Source organism: Cuculus canorus, chromosome 1 (genome assembly GCF_017976375.1).
Source record: "Cuculus canorus isolate bCucCan1 chromosome 1, bCucCan1.pri, whole genome shotgun sequence".
In the NCBI taxonomy this organism is placed as follows: domain Eukaryota; kingdom Metazoa; phylum Chordata; class Aves; order Cuculiformes; family Cuculidae; genus Cuculus; species Cuculus canorus.
The window spans coordinates 8,948,675-8,964,367 of NC_071401.1; the positions used below are offsets into that span (position 1 = coordinate 8,948,675).

The following is a 15,693-nucleotide window of genomic DNA, read 5'->3' on the forward strand; positions in this document are numbered from 1 at the left end:
TACACCTGAAAGCCTGTGGCTTTAGAAGTAGATTCCTGTATTCTTTACCTCTGCTGAGCAAAAGGCTTGTAAGAGTTCAGGACCTATGTTATGAACAGACTATATTAATTGGTTTTAGTACAACATTCTTTGTACATTGCACATGCACATAAAACTGTAACACAGGAAAACAATCTTTTTTATTGACTTTAATTAGTGAGCTTATTTCATGTGAATGCACTTATTAATTTTTATATCTAAATGCTCGCTGCTCTAACTAGCTAAATAAAGATGATCTTAAAACAGCATATTTGTCACCATTAAAATAAGCATCATCGTATAAAAAAGATGTAAGGAGCTTAAATTTTACACTTCCAGAATATCGAATACATCTCCCATGAAGACGTATGTCCATAGCTGACACATCTGTCTCTGAGATACATACACCCATGCACATAAATTATTTTTTCATAATTCATATAATATTATGATAATAACATATACATGTTAATATAATGTTAATAGAATTATACAAATAAATCTCATAATATCATTAAATATACTCATTTTATTACTCAGTGTATCTGTTATAGGTGCATATACACCTAAAACAAAACAGATGTGATCCATATAGAGATTTAATGTAAATACACTGTCATGTATTTACATTAAAGGTATACATACAACCAATAGCAATTTTTTACAGATTTGTTAAATATATTGTAGCTTTGGAGACAAATTTTCTTCCAATTTATGTTTAATAGTAATACAAAAGTTGAAGGCCTTCTCACAGTTTACATAGCTTAGGATAGGTTTTTGTATAACCTGAATGAAGGCATTGAGTGCACCCTTAGCAAGTTTGCAGACTGACACTAAGCTGGGTGGAAGTGCAGATCTGCTGGAAGGTAGGGAGGCTCTGCAAAGGGATCTGAACAGGCTGGACTGCTGGGCCGAGACCAATAGCATGAGGTAGAACAAGGCCAAATACCGGGTCCTGCACTTGGGGCACAACAACCCTATGCAGCTAAAGACTAGGGGAAGAGTGGCTAGAAAGCTGCCTGGAGGAGGTGTGTTGGTTGACAGTTGGCTGAACACAAGCCAGCAATGTGCCCAGGTGGCCAAGAAGGCCAATGGCATCTTGGCCTGTATCACAAACAGTGTGACCAGCAGGTCCAGGGAGGTTATTCTGACCCTGTACTCAGCACTGGTGAGACCGTACCTCAAATCCTGTGTTCAGTTCTGGGCCCCTTGCTACAAGAAGGATGTTGAGGCTCTGGAGCGTGTCCAGAGAAGAGCAAAGAAGCTGGTGAGGGGGCTGGAGAACAAGTCTTACAAGGAGCAGTGAGGGAACTGGGGTTGTTTAGCCTGGAGAAGAGGAGGCTGAGGGGAGACCTTATTGCTTTCTACAACTAACAGGAGCTTGTAGAGAGGAGGGTGCTGGCATCTTCTGCCAAGTATCAGGAGACAGGGCAAGGGGGAATGGCCTCAAGCTCCACCAGAGGAGGTTCAGACTGGATATCAGGAAAAATTTTTTCACTGAAAGGGTCATTGGGCACTGGCAGAGGCTGCCCAGGGAGGTGGTTGAGTCACTGTCCCTGAAGATATTTAAAAGATGGGTAGACGAAGTGCTGGTTGAACTCTATGATCCAAGAGGTCTTTTCCAACTTGATTATTCTATGATTCTGTGATAACCGAATCATGTCATCCAACAAACAGTTATGCCATAGCAATCGAAAGAAAACACAAAATAATTAACATCTCCCAAACATACATATCTAGAAGCCAGTACATAGAAATCTAGCAATATCTGGTAAATCTATATAAATAAAGGCTTACTTTCTTCCTTCTTGCTAATAATGGCTGGCAGTGTGTAGATCTGTAAAAAAAAGCAACATGTCAATGTTTGTGCTTTAAATTCTTTATTGTTGAGTTTTAAACATTTCGTAAGCTAACTGCAAGATGCCGTGTATTAGCTTGCTGCTAGGGGAAAGCTGATCTTGCCTTTCACCTTCTCTTGACTTTTTCCCCCCACAGCACTCACCTAGGTTAACAACCCTGCACTATATCTGAGCAGGTGAAGAGGGTAACAACCCACTGTTTTAATTGTGTCTGCAGTTTTACATAGATAATTATCCTTACTGCTGGGGAGAGACAGAGATGTGACCTAAAAACCCCTTCAGACCTGCCATAGACTGACTAGGGATTTAATAGCTTTAAACTTATAGGCACCTTAAACGTGTTAGAAGTCACATCCACACACTGCAGATGGGTTAAATTTTAATACATCTACTGATCTAATTTCTGTATTGTTTTTCTCAAGCACAAAGCTTGTAAAGCCACTCCTGTATTTCATAAAATCAATCAATTATTTTTTCTCCCTTGGATACAGGTCTGGCATTCAGTGACTATTTTAAGAGCAGATTAATAGTGCGAAAAATCTCAGACAAGCCTGTCTTTTAGTAGCTTTCAATAGATTTTTCTGCTCTCTGCAGTGCCTTTCAAGATGGAGTTGTTTACCCCATGATGCTGCCCAAAGGATGATTTGTTTTTACCAGAGCAGAAACTACCACTTCACAAATGTTATCTAAACAATGAATCCTATTAGAGATTATGCAATCATATTACTTAAACATTAAATATCCCAAGATAAAATAGTAGGCTTAAATTCACTAATAATTCCACTTTTCTACTTGGTACCCATCTTCACTGTCTATTTGTGATCGTGTCCCACAAAGAACAGAGCTGTATTTGCCTGCACTGTAACAGAGTACCTGAAAGGCATACTAGCTTCTTTCTTTAATACGTGTGCCACAAAATTGCAAAACAAAAAGAAAATGAAAAAAACATCCTTACTGGTTCCTTTCCATCCATAGCTTCAAGCCAAAGTTTTCGGTTGGATTCTGAAAAGGCTTGCAGCGTGATGATCCCAGGTCTGTTAAAAACATATACACTTACTGATTATTAATTTGTTTTTCTCAGACAGTATTCGAAGTCAGAATCCAAATGCATACTGACATGAAGTGAATACATAAAAAACAGAGAGAAATTAAAGAAAATTGATAGCTTCTGACAAAATAACTTTGAGGTAGATCTAAAAACAATTCTGTTTTTTAAAGGGTGCAGTACTGCAACACCTAATTTTAGATGTCTAGTTCTAAGTGCTACAACCCTTCAATTGATGTGAGGCATCTCCATGCTGCAAGAAGAGTTACACACCTGCAAACAGGATTCAATACAGCCCATTTTTCACTGGGGAGAGGTTTAGGGTGGAAAACTTAAGGGCAAGATAGAACAGCTGAATTTGACTAAATGTTTCTATGCCTGCACTGGTTATCTATATTCCTTTCATAGCAAATGAAGAGAAGTAGGTTCTTTTCATCTAAAAGTCATCAAATACTAAAAGAGACATTCAAAGTTGGTCAAAAGACATGTGACCTAAAATTGTTGCCTAAAAAGAGAGATTTGAGATAGTATTTTAAGTACAGAGATATAAAGCCAGTTGAGATGAGTACTGCCATGTTTGAGGATTTTTTTTATTTGACAGGATTGAAAAGAATGTTCTTTCTGCTGGCTGTGCTCTAATCGCTATGACAGAAGTTAAAGAAGTGGCATATCCTCTCTGATGATGAAGCTTTGACGCTGCATGAAGAGTGTCACAGGAATCAGTGAAGGGATGAGGGAACCAATTTTGATCTTTGTTTCAGAAATAATTATATGAACAGATATATATATACAAAGAATTAGTCTCCATTTGTGATCACAGGCAAATGAGTTCTTTAAAGAAATGCTTTGAAATTAATTCACTGGTTTTTCAACACAGAATGCCTCCAAGACAGTACATTTTAAAAAGTCTTGCTCTCCCACCACTGTAGTGTATCTGCTCAAAACACTCAGCGGATTGTCCAAAACTCTGATTTTCCCATGGTAGGTTCACAAGTAAAAGACACCATAGGTTTTACCAGGTATTCATCTTCCACTATAAAAATATTTTTATACCTTACCTATACCTTCCACTATAAAAATATTTTTATACCTTTCCTACCTCCTCTAAAAGACCTACATTGCCACCTAGTATTTAAAAACCATGCAAGAAAGCTACTGGACAATATACAACATCAAAATGTGTGTTCACAGACAGACACCAAATCATTTAAGGAGGAGCAAGCCCTGCCATTATACATAAAAAGGCCAAACTGAGTGTTTTGTTTACTATCTACTATTGCAAGTATAAAAAGATTAATCCAGATTAAGATGTGTAATTGTTTTTCTGTTTTCTTGAAGCCTAATTTTATTTCCATTTTAATATTTGACCTTGCTACTACCCACAGATTCTTAAGCAGGACTTTTTCTCTCAAAACCATTTTAGAAATAGAAACTAATTTTTTTCCTTCTTTCTATTGTGACTACTGCTTAATATTTCAGTTGGAAAATTGCCTGGTTTGTCTGGATACAAGCATATTGAGAAATATGTGTTCCTATTACAGGAGTAATTATTATATATTGGTTGCAAGTGATTCTATTTTTAATTACACACATATTGTTAACACAATTAAATAAATTCAAACCTCTCAAAAACTTCAATATCAAAACAGAAGCGTTTGTCAATTGAATCTGTCTTTCTCCTGATGCAAGATTTTAGCTTGAATATTTCCGGTGAGCTCGTGACAAGGCCATTCTGTAAAACAAAACAACACAAAATTAGCATGGACAGTATGCTGGCATACATTGGCTTCACATCTGAAGTAACTGTATGAACAGTATCAAAGAATATGCCTTAAAATAGGTGAATAAAATTAGTTACGAACATCTGGGGTCTGACAAAAAAAATCAAGACTGTGCCTGTAACTCTTTTCATTTAACAAATTAAGAAAATTAACTACAATCACCTTCAAAATAGCTCCCTTTTGCATCGACAAACAGCTGCATAGGATGCTGCCAATGTTCAAAGCAATTCTGCAATTCTTTGTCTGAAAGGCTATTGAGGGTCTCTGTCATTTTTGCTTTTATACCTTCTACCGACAAAAAATGGGTTCCTTTGAGCACTGATTCAAAAGTGCATTCACGAGACACACACCCTGCACCATAAGCCTTAGTCAATAACTAAAATGTTTCTGCCAAAGATTTCTTCAGTTTCACAAGAAACTCAATGTTAACTTGCTCTTCACTCTTGCACGTCGACATTTTCGGACTGAGGGTAAGAAAATGTCTGTATTTGAACATGTGTCCACTCGTACAGAGTGAAGTGACTGAGCTGAGCCCTGTCTCACTATGACAGGCTAGAACAGGTTCTGTAATCATCCTCATCTCCACTCTCCCACTCCTGGCTCAGAGAGATAGGGTTAGTCTCGATTGGTTTTTGTGTTGGACCTCGTATATAGTATTCTTTTTATTTGTCAACTAAGACTACAGTTACTAGCTTCCTGTCACATATTTGTTATTTAATTATTAAGTTTTATTTCAGAAAACTCCTTAAATCCCAAACTTTACAAATATCTGCATATATAACATGAATTTATGTTACATGCTAGAATGAATATCCTATAATTCTGTCCACTCTTACACACACATAAAAACATTTCTAAAAAATGAAGTTGACTAACTCCTAGTTCTTGCCATCATCATTGTGAAGTCACTCTCTATAATGTTGGAAAGGCTGATGCAATCAGCAGAATTTCTGAGGAATCAGAGAAAAAAAATGTTACTCCTGCTTTCAAGAAGATCAAGAAGGATATGGCCAGTCAGTATCACCTCGATCTCTCAGAAGGTGATAGAGAAAATAATTCTAAAAAGCATTTCCAAACTTATTAAGGACAATAAGGTTACTGGAAGTAGTCAACATGAATTTAATGAAGGAAAAATCATGCAGGACCAATCTGATAGCTCTCTACAATGTGAGGTGGCTCAGTTGACGAGAGTAGAACAATGAACATTATCTGTCTCATCTTTGCCAGCCTTTTGACACTACAACAGGATGTTTTCTACTGCACCCTCATAGCCAAACTGGTGAAGTACAGTCTAGATAAGTAGATGGTGAGGTGAACTGAAAACTAGCTCAACTACTGAGCTCACAGTGGAAGTCCAGACGGATGCCACAATGAGACAGAATGCAGCCTCAGCATGTTTTAAGATGATACAAAACTGGAGGACTGGTTGATAGACCAGACTGGTGTGCTGCCACACAGAAGGAACTACAAAAAGAGCAGGAGAAAGGTGCAGAAAGGGATGTTTTTGAAGTGCAACACAGGGAAATGTCAACTCCTGCCCCTGGGAAGGAATAACCCCGGCCACCAAGACACATTTAGGCTGACTGGATGGAAAAGGACCTGCAGATCCTGGTGGACAACAAACCATGAGCCAGCAATGCACCCTTGCAGCAAGGAAGGCCAACAGCTTCGCGGGCTGCATCAGGCAGAGTGTTGCCAGCAGGTCAAGGGAGGTGATCCTTCCCCTCTGCTCAGCACTAGTAAGACACATCTGGAGTGCTGTGTCCAGTGCTGGGCATCTCAGTATAAGAGAGACAGGGATGTACTGGAGCAAGTCCAGCGAAGGGCCACCAAGGTGATTAAGGACTTGGAGTATCCATCATATGTGGAGAGGCTGCGACAGCTGTGACTGTTCAGCCTGGAGAAGAGAGATAATAGCAGTCATTTATCTATAAATACCTGATCGAAAGGAGTAAAGAAGGCTGAATCAGATTCTTCTCAGTGGTGGCCAGTGAAAGGGCAAGAGGCAATGGGCACAAACTGAAATACTGATAATTCCATTTAAACTTAAGAAAAGCTTTTTTAAGGTGGCCAGGTTGCCCACAGAGGCTGTGAAGTCTCCATGCTTGGAAACATCTAAAATCTGACTTGACACAGGCCTTGCTAATCTGCTCTGGTTGTCCCTACACTGAGCATGAAAATTAAACTAGGTGATTTTCAGAGCTCCCTTCCAAACCTGATCCATCCTATTATTCTGTGCAAATGTGATAGATTTCCTATGCGTTTGTCTCCACCGCATTATTGTAGTTATTTAATGCGTGGTTTACAGGTTATAAAATAAATAAATTTAAGTATTTACTTTATCTGTAAGACACTCACCGCTTCATGCATGAAAACAGCCTTATGCTTTGTTCACCAGTTTTTTGTTTTTTAACAGTTCCTGAATGCTTAATGTAAAAGACAGATTATACAGTTCATATACATATTCATGTATGTGCAACTTACCACTTTTCCACCAGATTTTGTTTCGGCTATACTCATTGTAAATGTTTTTGTTCCTTTATCGTAAGTGCAGTAATGTTTTACCCATGTAAATCCAAGAGGTCCTAGATTAAAGAGAGATAGTATTAAAGATAATTATTTTACCATTTCATCACTATGTAAGTTGGAATTAGATAGAAATGAAACATAACAGCACCCACATATAGCCTACAAAATCTCCCCTAGTTTTTGAATTTGAACATATTGTTCAGGTATAACTTTCAAACATTGCAGCTTAATGATTCATCTAAAATTTGTTTAAAAACTCATTCTCAACAGTTGCCCAGAATTCCAGATCAATTTTCTTTGGCAACTGGATTGGTAACAACATTTTATTAGGATAAATATGCAGGAGATGGGCAAGATCCCGGGCGCTTTCTGCCTAGAAAATACAGTCGAAGATTTTATCAACCCAAGCGAAGCATGAGGACTGAGTATTGCATTCTTTCTCTCAGGGAAACCTTGAAGTTTATTATTAGATTCAGAAAACTGGATGAAGTAAAATCAGAGTGCATTTCTTTTACATTTAGAGTTCTTGTCAAAAATGCTTTTGGTAATACCATAGGAACTCTGTTCTTCTACCTGTTACCTTAAGAGAGTGGGTAAAATGGCATTGGTTCAGTGATAGATTTCCTCTCATGTAGTTGAACACGGATAGGTGATTTTACTACAGGAAAGGAAGGAAAGGAACAGTGCACTCTAAAGCAATTGTGTTTTAGAGATGAGAGATAAAACACTGCGTTGCAGAGGTGGCACTGTCAGCAAGAAACATCAGTCTTTATGTCTTGGAAGGGGTCCTGCTGGGGAAGAGGTGGCTGTAACAGTGTCATATAATTGACAGTGTCCACAAACTGACAACACGACACACTCACGATACCAAAGTATAATGTTCTTAGGGATTCACTAGACTTTGATTTAGATAGCCACACGTGAAATTTACAGTGATTCCCCAAGCAAGTGACTGTGTGTCTTATCCTGGAGTCGTTACACCACACTAACTATTTAATCCTACAGCAAAGGATTTCTGATGGAGAAGAATTTTTCACTCTGGATTGCCCAGAGCTTTGCTCAGGCATTGCTGTGAACCGTTAGTGGGTCTAAACACAAAACTCCCTTAAGCTCAATGCTATTTAAATCTTTGCTTGCTAACCTAGCTTAGATACAGGCATTTACAATGTGTTCTTTGCTGTGACAACACAGAGTAAATCGTCCCACCATTTTAATAATTCTCTCTGCATCCTAGATGTACAGTCAGATTCTCTCACAATTTTCTGGAAAAATAATCTTTTCACTGTAGCAGAGAGAACAAGATAAACTCCTGGATTCTTGCTAGGTATATCTATCTGGAGGAGTGTTGCACTGCAGAGGATAGGATAAGTCAGGTTTTTACACTGTGACTGCTCCCCCTTGGGCCAGAACATTATGGCTATATCTGCACTGGTTAATAAACAGTGCTGGCAGCATTTATGGTCACTAGGTAACACATAGTCAATAAGTAACCTGGACCTTCTTCCTATTCGGAGCCAGGAAATTTAGCGCAGAGGGTGGGATATTCTGTGCAAGGCCCCTCTTTGCAGCTTCATTGAAAAACTAATATACATCTAATGTAGTATTGTAAAAACTGTGTAAATACAGAATAAGAAAGTATTATATGATACTTTCAAGCAACATGTGATTTTCCAATTGATTTCAATGGGAGGTACTCATAGGAAAAATACAATATTGATTGTTTCGGAAGTATGGTATATGTGGACCTTTTAAAATTTTTTAACATGAAAAAGCCCTGAGTTAAAAGAATGTAAGGTTTTTTTTTTTTTTTTTTTTTTTTTTTTTTTGTTGTTAAATGTAAACAGTTAAATGATGATCTGATGGTGTTAAAAACCAAACTGAGCAGTTTTGCTATAGGTACAACGGCTTTGTCTTCTAAATGTAGCTTCCCACAAGGTGATGGATAATTAAGAGGTTGTAGCAGTTATGCATGTCAGATGTCTGGCAATCCACTGATGGGGAAATTTACACTGTCATGCTGACCCACAGAAAGTTCTCCCACTGCCTGCATTTTGCAGAAAAATAAGTTATGACTTGAACTCGGCCTCAGATGGTAGCTGTTCCGTACCTACAATCAGCTTTTCCGCTGATGGATTTTCATAACTCTTTTAGCCTCTACAAGAAGGATGAGGACTCTCAGAGCGATTTTAGGCACTTTTAGAAAAAAAATTGTTTTTCAATAAAAACTGAAGCCAGAAATCTACATTGCAACTTTAAGTCTGTTACTCATGACAGTCCATCAGAATAGAAACAATTTATAGCCTACTGCTGTTTTTTTTTTTAAATGTATTTACAACCATGAACATATATTGATATTGTGAATAAATACAGGATTTAGTTTTACTCTCAAGAATAGCATGTATTTAACCCAGTTGTCCAAAATATTACACGAGCCTACAGGATGACAGGAGTAGGAAAGTAAACCTGCATGACAAGGAAATGCACAACCAGTACCTTCTCCACTGACACAGAGATTACAGACCCTGTTACTCTTACTCCAGAATAAACCAATGAACGAATTTCTTTTCAGTAAGAGGATGTCAAGTTGGCCTCTCACTAGTTAATGAAGCACAGCATGTGCCCAATGCTCCCCCATTAGCAGGGCTCAGTGTAATTTCCACTTAACACAGGTTTCTTTTATAATTATTACGCAATTAAAACATAAAAGGTCTTAAAACTTTCAGTTCTATTGAGAGCAAAAGTGGCAGAGATTAACCATAAGAAGCATCGAGGTTTCTTTCTTTTAGTTCACATATGGAATAGAGATTAATTTCATGATGCTATTTGGAAAATCGATTATATATAACTCCAGGTAGTCTCTTGAGTTATCATCTCAGAACATTGCTGTGTACTTTTCCAGTGTCAGGCTGATTCCACAGCAAATAGAAAAATGAATACATAAATATACAAATCTGGTAGCCAATGCAATGAAAACTATTTTACTGAGGATTTTGGATGATCCTGCTTAATACAGCTGGTTTGGCTTGGTTTGTTATACTGGCTAGAGTGAAGAAAAGTGGCAACTGATACTTCAAGTGATATATAGCTTTGATTTTTTTCATATGACTTTAAGACATATTTCCTGCTTCTGTTTTCATTTATAACATTATGTATGGCTGGGCTGTTGCATGTAGTTTCAGACACTTATGACAACTTTACTTCTGTTCCTCCGTTTAGTTTACCACTTCATTCTTATATGTCTTGAAGCAAATAAAACATAAGATTTGCAGCTATTCTGAAACCGACAGACTTTACTTAGATGATTTTCCTCCTTCCTACACCTTTGTTTTCCATTACGTATTTACACACAAGGTGGCTGGGTCAGTAGAGATCCCTGGTACAAGGTGGAAATTTCTCCTGCTAGGTGAACTATGGGTCCTGCTCAGGCAAAGGAAGTACAGGAGATGTTGTGTTGTCCTGCTAAACTAAATGATTTTCTCATCCTTGCATTTGTTGCTATGTCTTTCAAATAAAAATAAAATGCACATCCGTTTTACTCACGTTTCTCCTGCACATAAAGATAGCCTTCCATTGTCCATTGACTTGGCGGTCTGTAATCCTGATTGGCTGATTTCATTCTTTGCATGAGTCTCTCCACTTCCTGCCTAGTGCTTTCAAAGTTATTCCTGGTCTAAAAGCAGGAAAAAGAAACAAACAAAAAAACATGTTGTCTCATGAATTACTAAAGCAACAATAAAGAACTAATTACTAATAATGCCAAGGAGACTGTATCAGAGACCAAAAGAAGCATTTGCCAGAGACACAAAAGGATGTGAGGGTCGGGGGGGAAGGCAATAAAGAATAACACACTTCTAGAAACCTAGGAATAACAAAGTAATGAAGAATTCAACTTAAGCACACAAGTGTAAAGGAAACATAGCTGAGAATAGTAACATTTCTTTTTCTGCAGGTCACTAACCTTAGAAAGGAGAGAATTTTATATCTTTAGGTATGCTTACACAGTATTTTGCTGTCAGATACACAGACAGAAGCCAGGCTAAACTAGAAGCTGCTGACGGCATAGCTCCAAACCTAGAGTAATACGTCCCACTGAATCACTTGAAGTACAGTGCAGAAAACGCTGGTTTGGGTTAATGCCAGGCTAAAGCCTCTAGACAGCTGTGGTCTCCACACGTGGAAGAGACAAACGTACTGTGTATCCGTATCTGCAGGAACACACAGCTGCTGATCCTCAGAATAGTCAGGTACCAGCACTGTCACAAACATTTTTTGACAGGACTGGACAAACACAACAGCTAACTATAATATAAATATGCTAGGTGAGAAACAGGTCATAAATGGCAGAACTGTGACAGAAGCATGTCTGTCCTAAATATCGCATAGGTAAAACCAGGCATCTGGCTAAGCAAACAGTTAGGTACAAAGCTGGGTTATTCATACCTGCTAATATCTACATGCATGTAAATGGACATTTTTTCCTATTGAATTCAGTGGGAATCACAGATTGCCACCAAAAGCTCGTCCTGCTGTCTGCTAGTTTCTCACCATGTATAAAGCATACTTAGGAATTCAGTGGGACTAGGGTTTCTCTCCACAAACCTAGCACGGTAGAGTAGAGGAGAATTATTATGAGGTGCCAGGGGTTTGATAGCTTGCTAATAATATATCAGACATTGAACACTTTTTCTTAGAGAAAAGAATAAAGATTATTGCAATGTTTCAGGAAAGTAATCTTACAGACTCTAATCCTGACTCGTCAGAAAGGTACTCTCAGGACATTATACTCAGTGAATATCTTCCCTCTTTTGTGGGCCATTCATGAAGTTGCACAGTAATACAATAATCCACATGTTAAATCTTCCTTTTGAAGACAGACATTATTCAATTGTTAGAGAAGGAGATAAAAATTCTTCTCTGAACTTTTCAGATTATATCCTTAGGGTGAATTATCAGTTCAGACAGAACTTAACAGAGGTCATTTTGAGACCTTCAAGAGGGATATGCCATTGAAGGGAGGAATGTCCCCATTTTGAGGGCTTATCTCTGTTTGCCAATTAAGTTTCTAATTACTACTTTTAAGCAGCCAGGACTTTAAATCAAATTATAGAAAACAAAGCTAAATGGACATACAAAGTATGCGATCGGCCAGCTGAAACTGAAGGTGATAAGAGGTCATGTCAGAACATGGTGACCTGTTAAGTGCTGCTGGTCTGCCACTGTTCTGTCACTCTTACAGCTGTTACTGCTCCTGTTTTAACCTACAGGACAATTTTAAGATCAGAAACAGCAGTTCAGAACAACCATTCTCCAAGACCTTAACACAATACAATGGAAAGCTACAACAGACAAGCTGAACGCAATTTGTCCTGAACACTGTCCTCAGTTTATCTTTCCCTATAGAAATTGTTTCACTTCAGTCTGAGGTTGGGTGATGGTCTGAGTGACAAGTCAGTACATAGTACAAGTATAGCACAAGGAAGCTGTGGATTTAGATATGGAGCCAGAAGTCAAACTCCTGTGTAAAAGCAGTGAATAATGTACTGTATCAAACTATACCTTCATGTATATGTTTCTCTGATGTATAAATATAATAAAAATCATAATACATTGTTCCTGCTGCCTTACTTTACATCTCCCTTAACGTCTGCAGTCTATTTACAGCTTCCAGTTGTACTTACATAACATTTAAGAAGATATTAAGCTTAACTATTTCTTAATGAACATTGAAATGGAAAAAAATTCTTTAAAATTCTGTTCCTATAGATATGCGCATAGAAGATACTAACATACTCTAAGTCTACAATGCCACTTTTGGTCTGTGCTGTGGGGTCATGCTCCTCTCAGAACGTGCTATATTAAAGTAAATAAATCTCTGGACCAACACATTTTTCACACTTTCACTGAAACTGTGCAACACTGACCCCTTGTGCCTTTATCTGAAACAGTCTTAATAACAAACCGAAAGTAGCAAATACATAATTCAAAAGGACAAGGAGCTGAAATGTTCTACAACCAGAGAAGATTTGCATTTTAATCTAAAAGAAAAATGTTAATAATCTAGGAGGTTTTGCCTTACTTCCCCAAGCAGAATTTTAAATGAAATCAATACATACACATGGACAACAGACATAAAAAGGGAGGGGGCTATGGAGGTCTACTGCACATAGAATCATAGAATCACAGAATCACTAGGTTGGAAAGGACCCACCGGATCGAGTCCAACCATTCTTAACACTCCCTAAACCATGCCCCTCAGCACTTCATCCACCCGTTCCTTAAACATCTCCAGAGAAGGTGACTTGACCACCTCCCTGGGCAGTTCTGTTCCAGTGCCCGATGACTCTTTCCATGAAGAATTTTTTTCTGATATCCAGCCTGAACCTCCCCTGGCGGAGCTTGAGGCCATTCCCCCTTGTCCTGTCCTCTGACACTTGGGAGAAGAGGCCAGCTCCCTCCTCTCCACAACCTTCTTTCAGGTAGTTGTAGAGGGTAATAAGGTCTCCCCTCAGCCTCCTCTTCTCCAGGCATGTTTAACTGCAGCAAAATCTGGAAGAGTTCAGTACTCCTAAGAATGCAGATCTACATTAACAATGCTAAGGCAACGCCATCTTCCAATTTCAAGCCAACATATGCCTCTCTAACAGCAAGACGCTACTGGGAAAATGCCAGCGTTTTGTTTTCCAGTAACTCACACAGAGCAGCTGAGCACACTAAGGTGCTCTTGTACTCCCAGATCTGTTTCATACTCCCTAAGTTCAGTAGCCATGGCACTATTTACAAAAGCTGATGCTAGATCTTGTAAAGTGTTATGATTCTATGATTCTGTGATTCTAGCAGAGCTACAAAAATGTCTGATGAGTGAGCAGATTTTCTTGACAGAATAAAATAGAAAAGAAATGGAGTCACCCCAAAAAAGCAGCACCTGGAGGAAATGATGGCATGATAGAATTCCTTCACTTTTCTTTAATTTGTTCTGAACTCTGGAATTACTTGTCATGAAAAATATAGGACTGGCCCAATATTAACTGATTAAACTCCGTTTTTTTTTTCCTTAGAAGCATGTTACAGTGATTCTAATGCAAATCAAGTGTAAAGATGTTTTGTATCTACTTACTTGTATGTCCTTGGAAGTGCAATATCCGAGTTACACAGTACACAGTGAAATAACTATACACTTGTATACAGCAGTTATGATGAATGGAAAAGTATGTTGAGTAAATGCATTTTTGTTATTTGTGAAAGCTAAGAAACTTTTGGGCACCATTAACCTTGTATGGCTCTTACTACCAAATTCAGACCAACCTACAGCAAAAGATTCATCTGCTCACTTGAGAGTAACTCTTTATGTAAATAACAGATCCTTTCTTCTGGTGGAATTTAACGTCAGCGAGAGCTGCTCACTGTGGAGGACGGACCCACCAGTTCTTTGATGCCCCAGAGAACAGCCAGAGAATGGCCTCCCAAGTATGCTTCATATACAGCGGGAAGCTGGCAAAAAGCAGGAGAAGCTTTTTGTAGCAATCTGATCTTAAAGAAACAAACTGCATTGTTCTATACTGGAGCATTTTTGGGACATCCACTTACTCCAGAAGACAGGCCCCACTCCAAGAAAGCACTTACACCTGCTTAAAGCTATCTGGACTACTGAATTTTCTAATCAAAACTTGTCCACTATCCTGCTTTTCTGGTTCTTGCTCTCAAAATTTTGACCTGGCAATCATAATATAACTATCTGAAGATTAATTTTTCTGAAGTTATTTGTTGACAGGAATCTTCATTACATTAACATTACTAAAAATAATTTTTGCCTATTCATATATTAATTTGATTTCTGCTTACTGAAATACTGAAAGTTTTAGAGTTCCAAGAAAGTGCTATGAGTCTACTTTAATATTACAAAACTAACAAACAAAATGGTGTAAATACAAATCATTCTTACATTCTGCAAATTGAACTGCAGCTGCTGCTTGTATGGTGCAAACTCCTGAGCCAGTTCATATCCTTCATGGTAAAATGTAAATAATCCTTGAAGAAAGGCCAAGAGCTGAAAAGGCAAAATTGAGAAACATTATAGATTTTTAACATGTGGTCTTAATGCTATATTACACAAACAGACCATACACTAAATTATATGGAATAGGTATTGCCTATGATAGTGAAAAGATAATCCTTAAGAACTGCTACACACTTTTTCTATTCAGGTGAATATTAGAAAGCAAAAACTAAGGACAGTTGATTTTCCACTAATTTTCAGCAGCAAAGCATGGCAAACCATCAGCAAAAAAAAATTCTCAGTATGGAACACTAATTTTTCATTACTCATAATAACATAGGCTTTGCTGAACAAGGACTCCATGCTCAGACCTTAAGAAAGAGAGGTGTTACACAGCTTTTTGCATCATGAGGTTGTCATTTTCATAATTATTTAATTCAGTGTCCTAGTAGTTTTATCCAGTATTTC

At 38.0% G+C, this 15,693-nt stretch overlaps 1 protein-coding gene across 1 annotated transcript in view; it reads right to left on the reverse strand.

The window, feature by feature from the left end:
* Positions 1-15,693, reverse strand: part of ARHGAP42 (Rho GTPase activating protein 42) — a 161,692-nt gene that overhangs the window by 32,046 nt on the left and 113,953 nt on the right. The window contains exons 7-12 of the mRNA XM_054074108.1: positions 15,172-15,276; positions 10,773-10,902; positions 7,188-7,288; positions 4,545-4,654; positions 2,833-2,911; positions 1,816-1,855 (exon numbers count right to left, since the gene is read on the reverse strand). Coding sequence (XP_053930083.1) covers positions 1,816-1,855; positions 2,833-2,911; positions 4,545-4,654; positions 7,188-7,288; positions 10,773-10,902; positions 15,172-15,276 — 565 coding nt within the window. The remainder of the gene's footprint in view (positions 1-1,815; positions 1,856-2,832; positions 2,912-4,544; positions 4,655-7,187; positions 7,289-10,772; positions 10,903-15,171; positions 15,277-15,693) is intronic.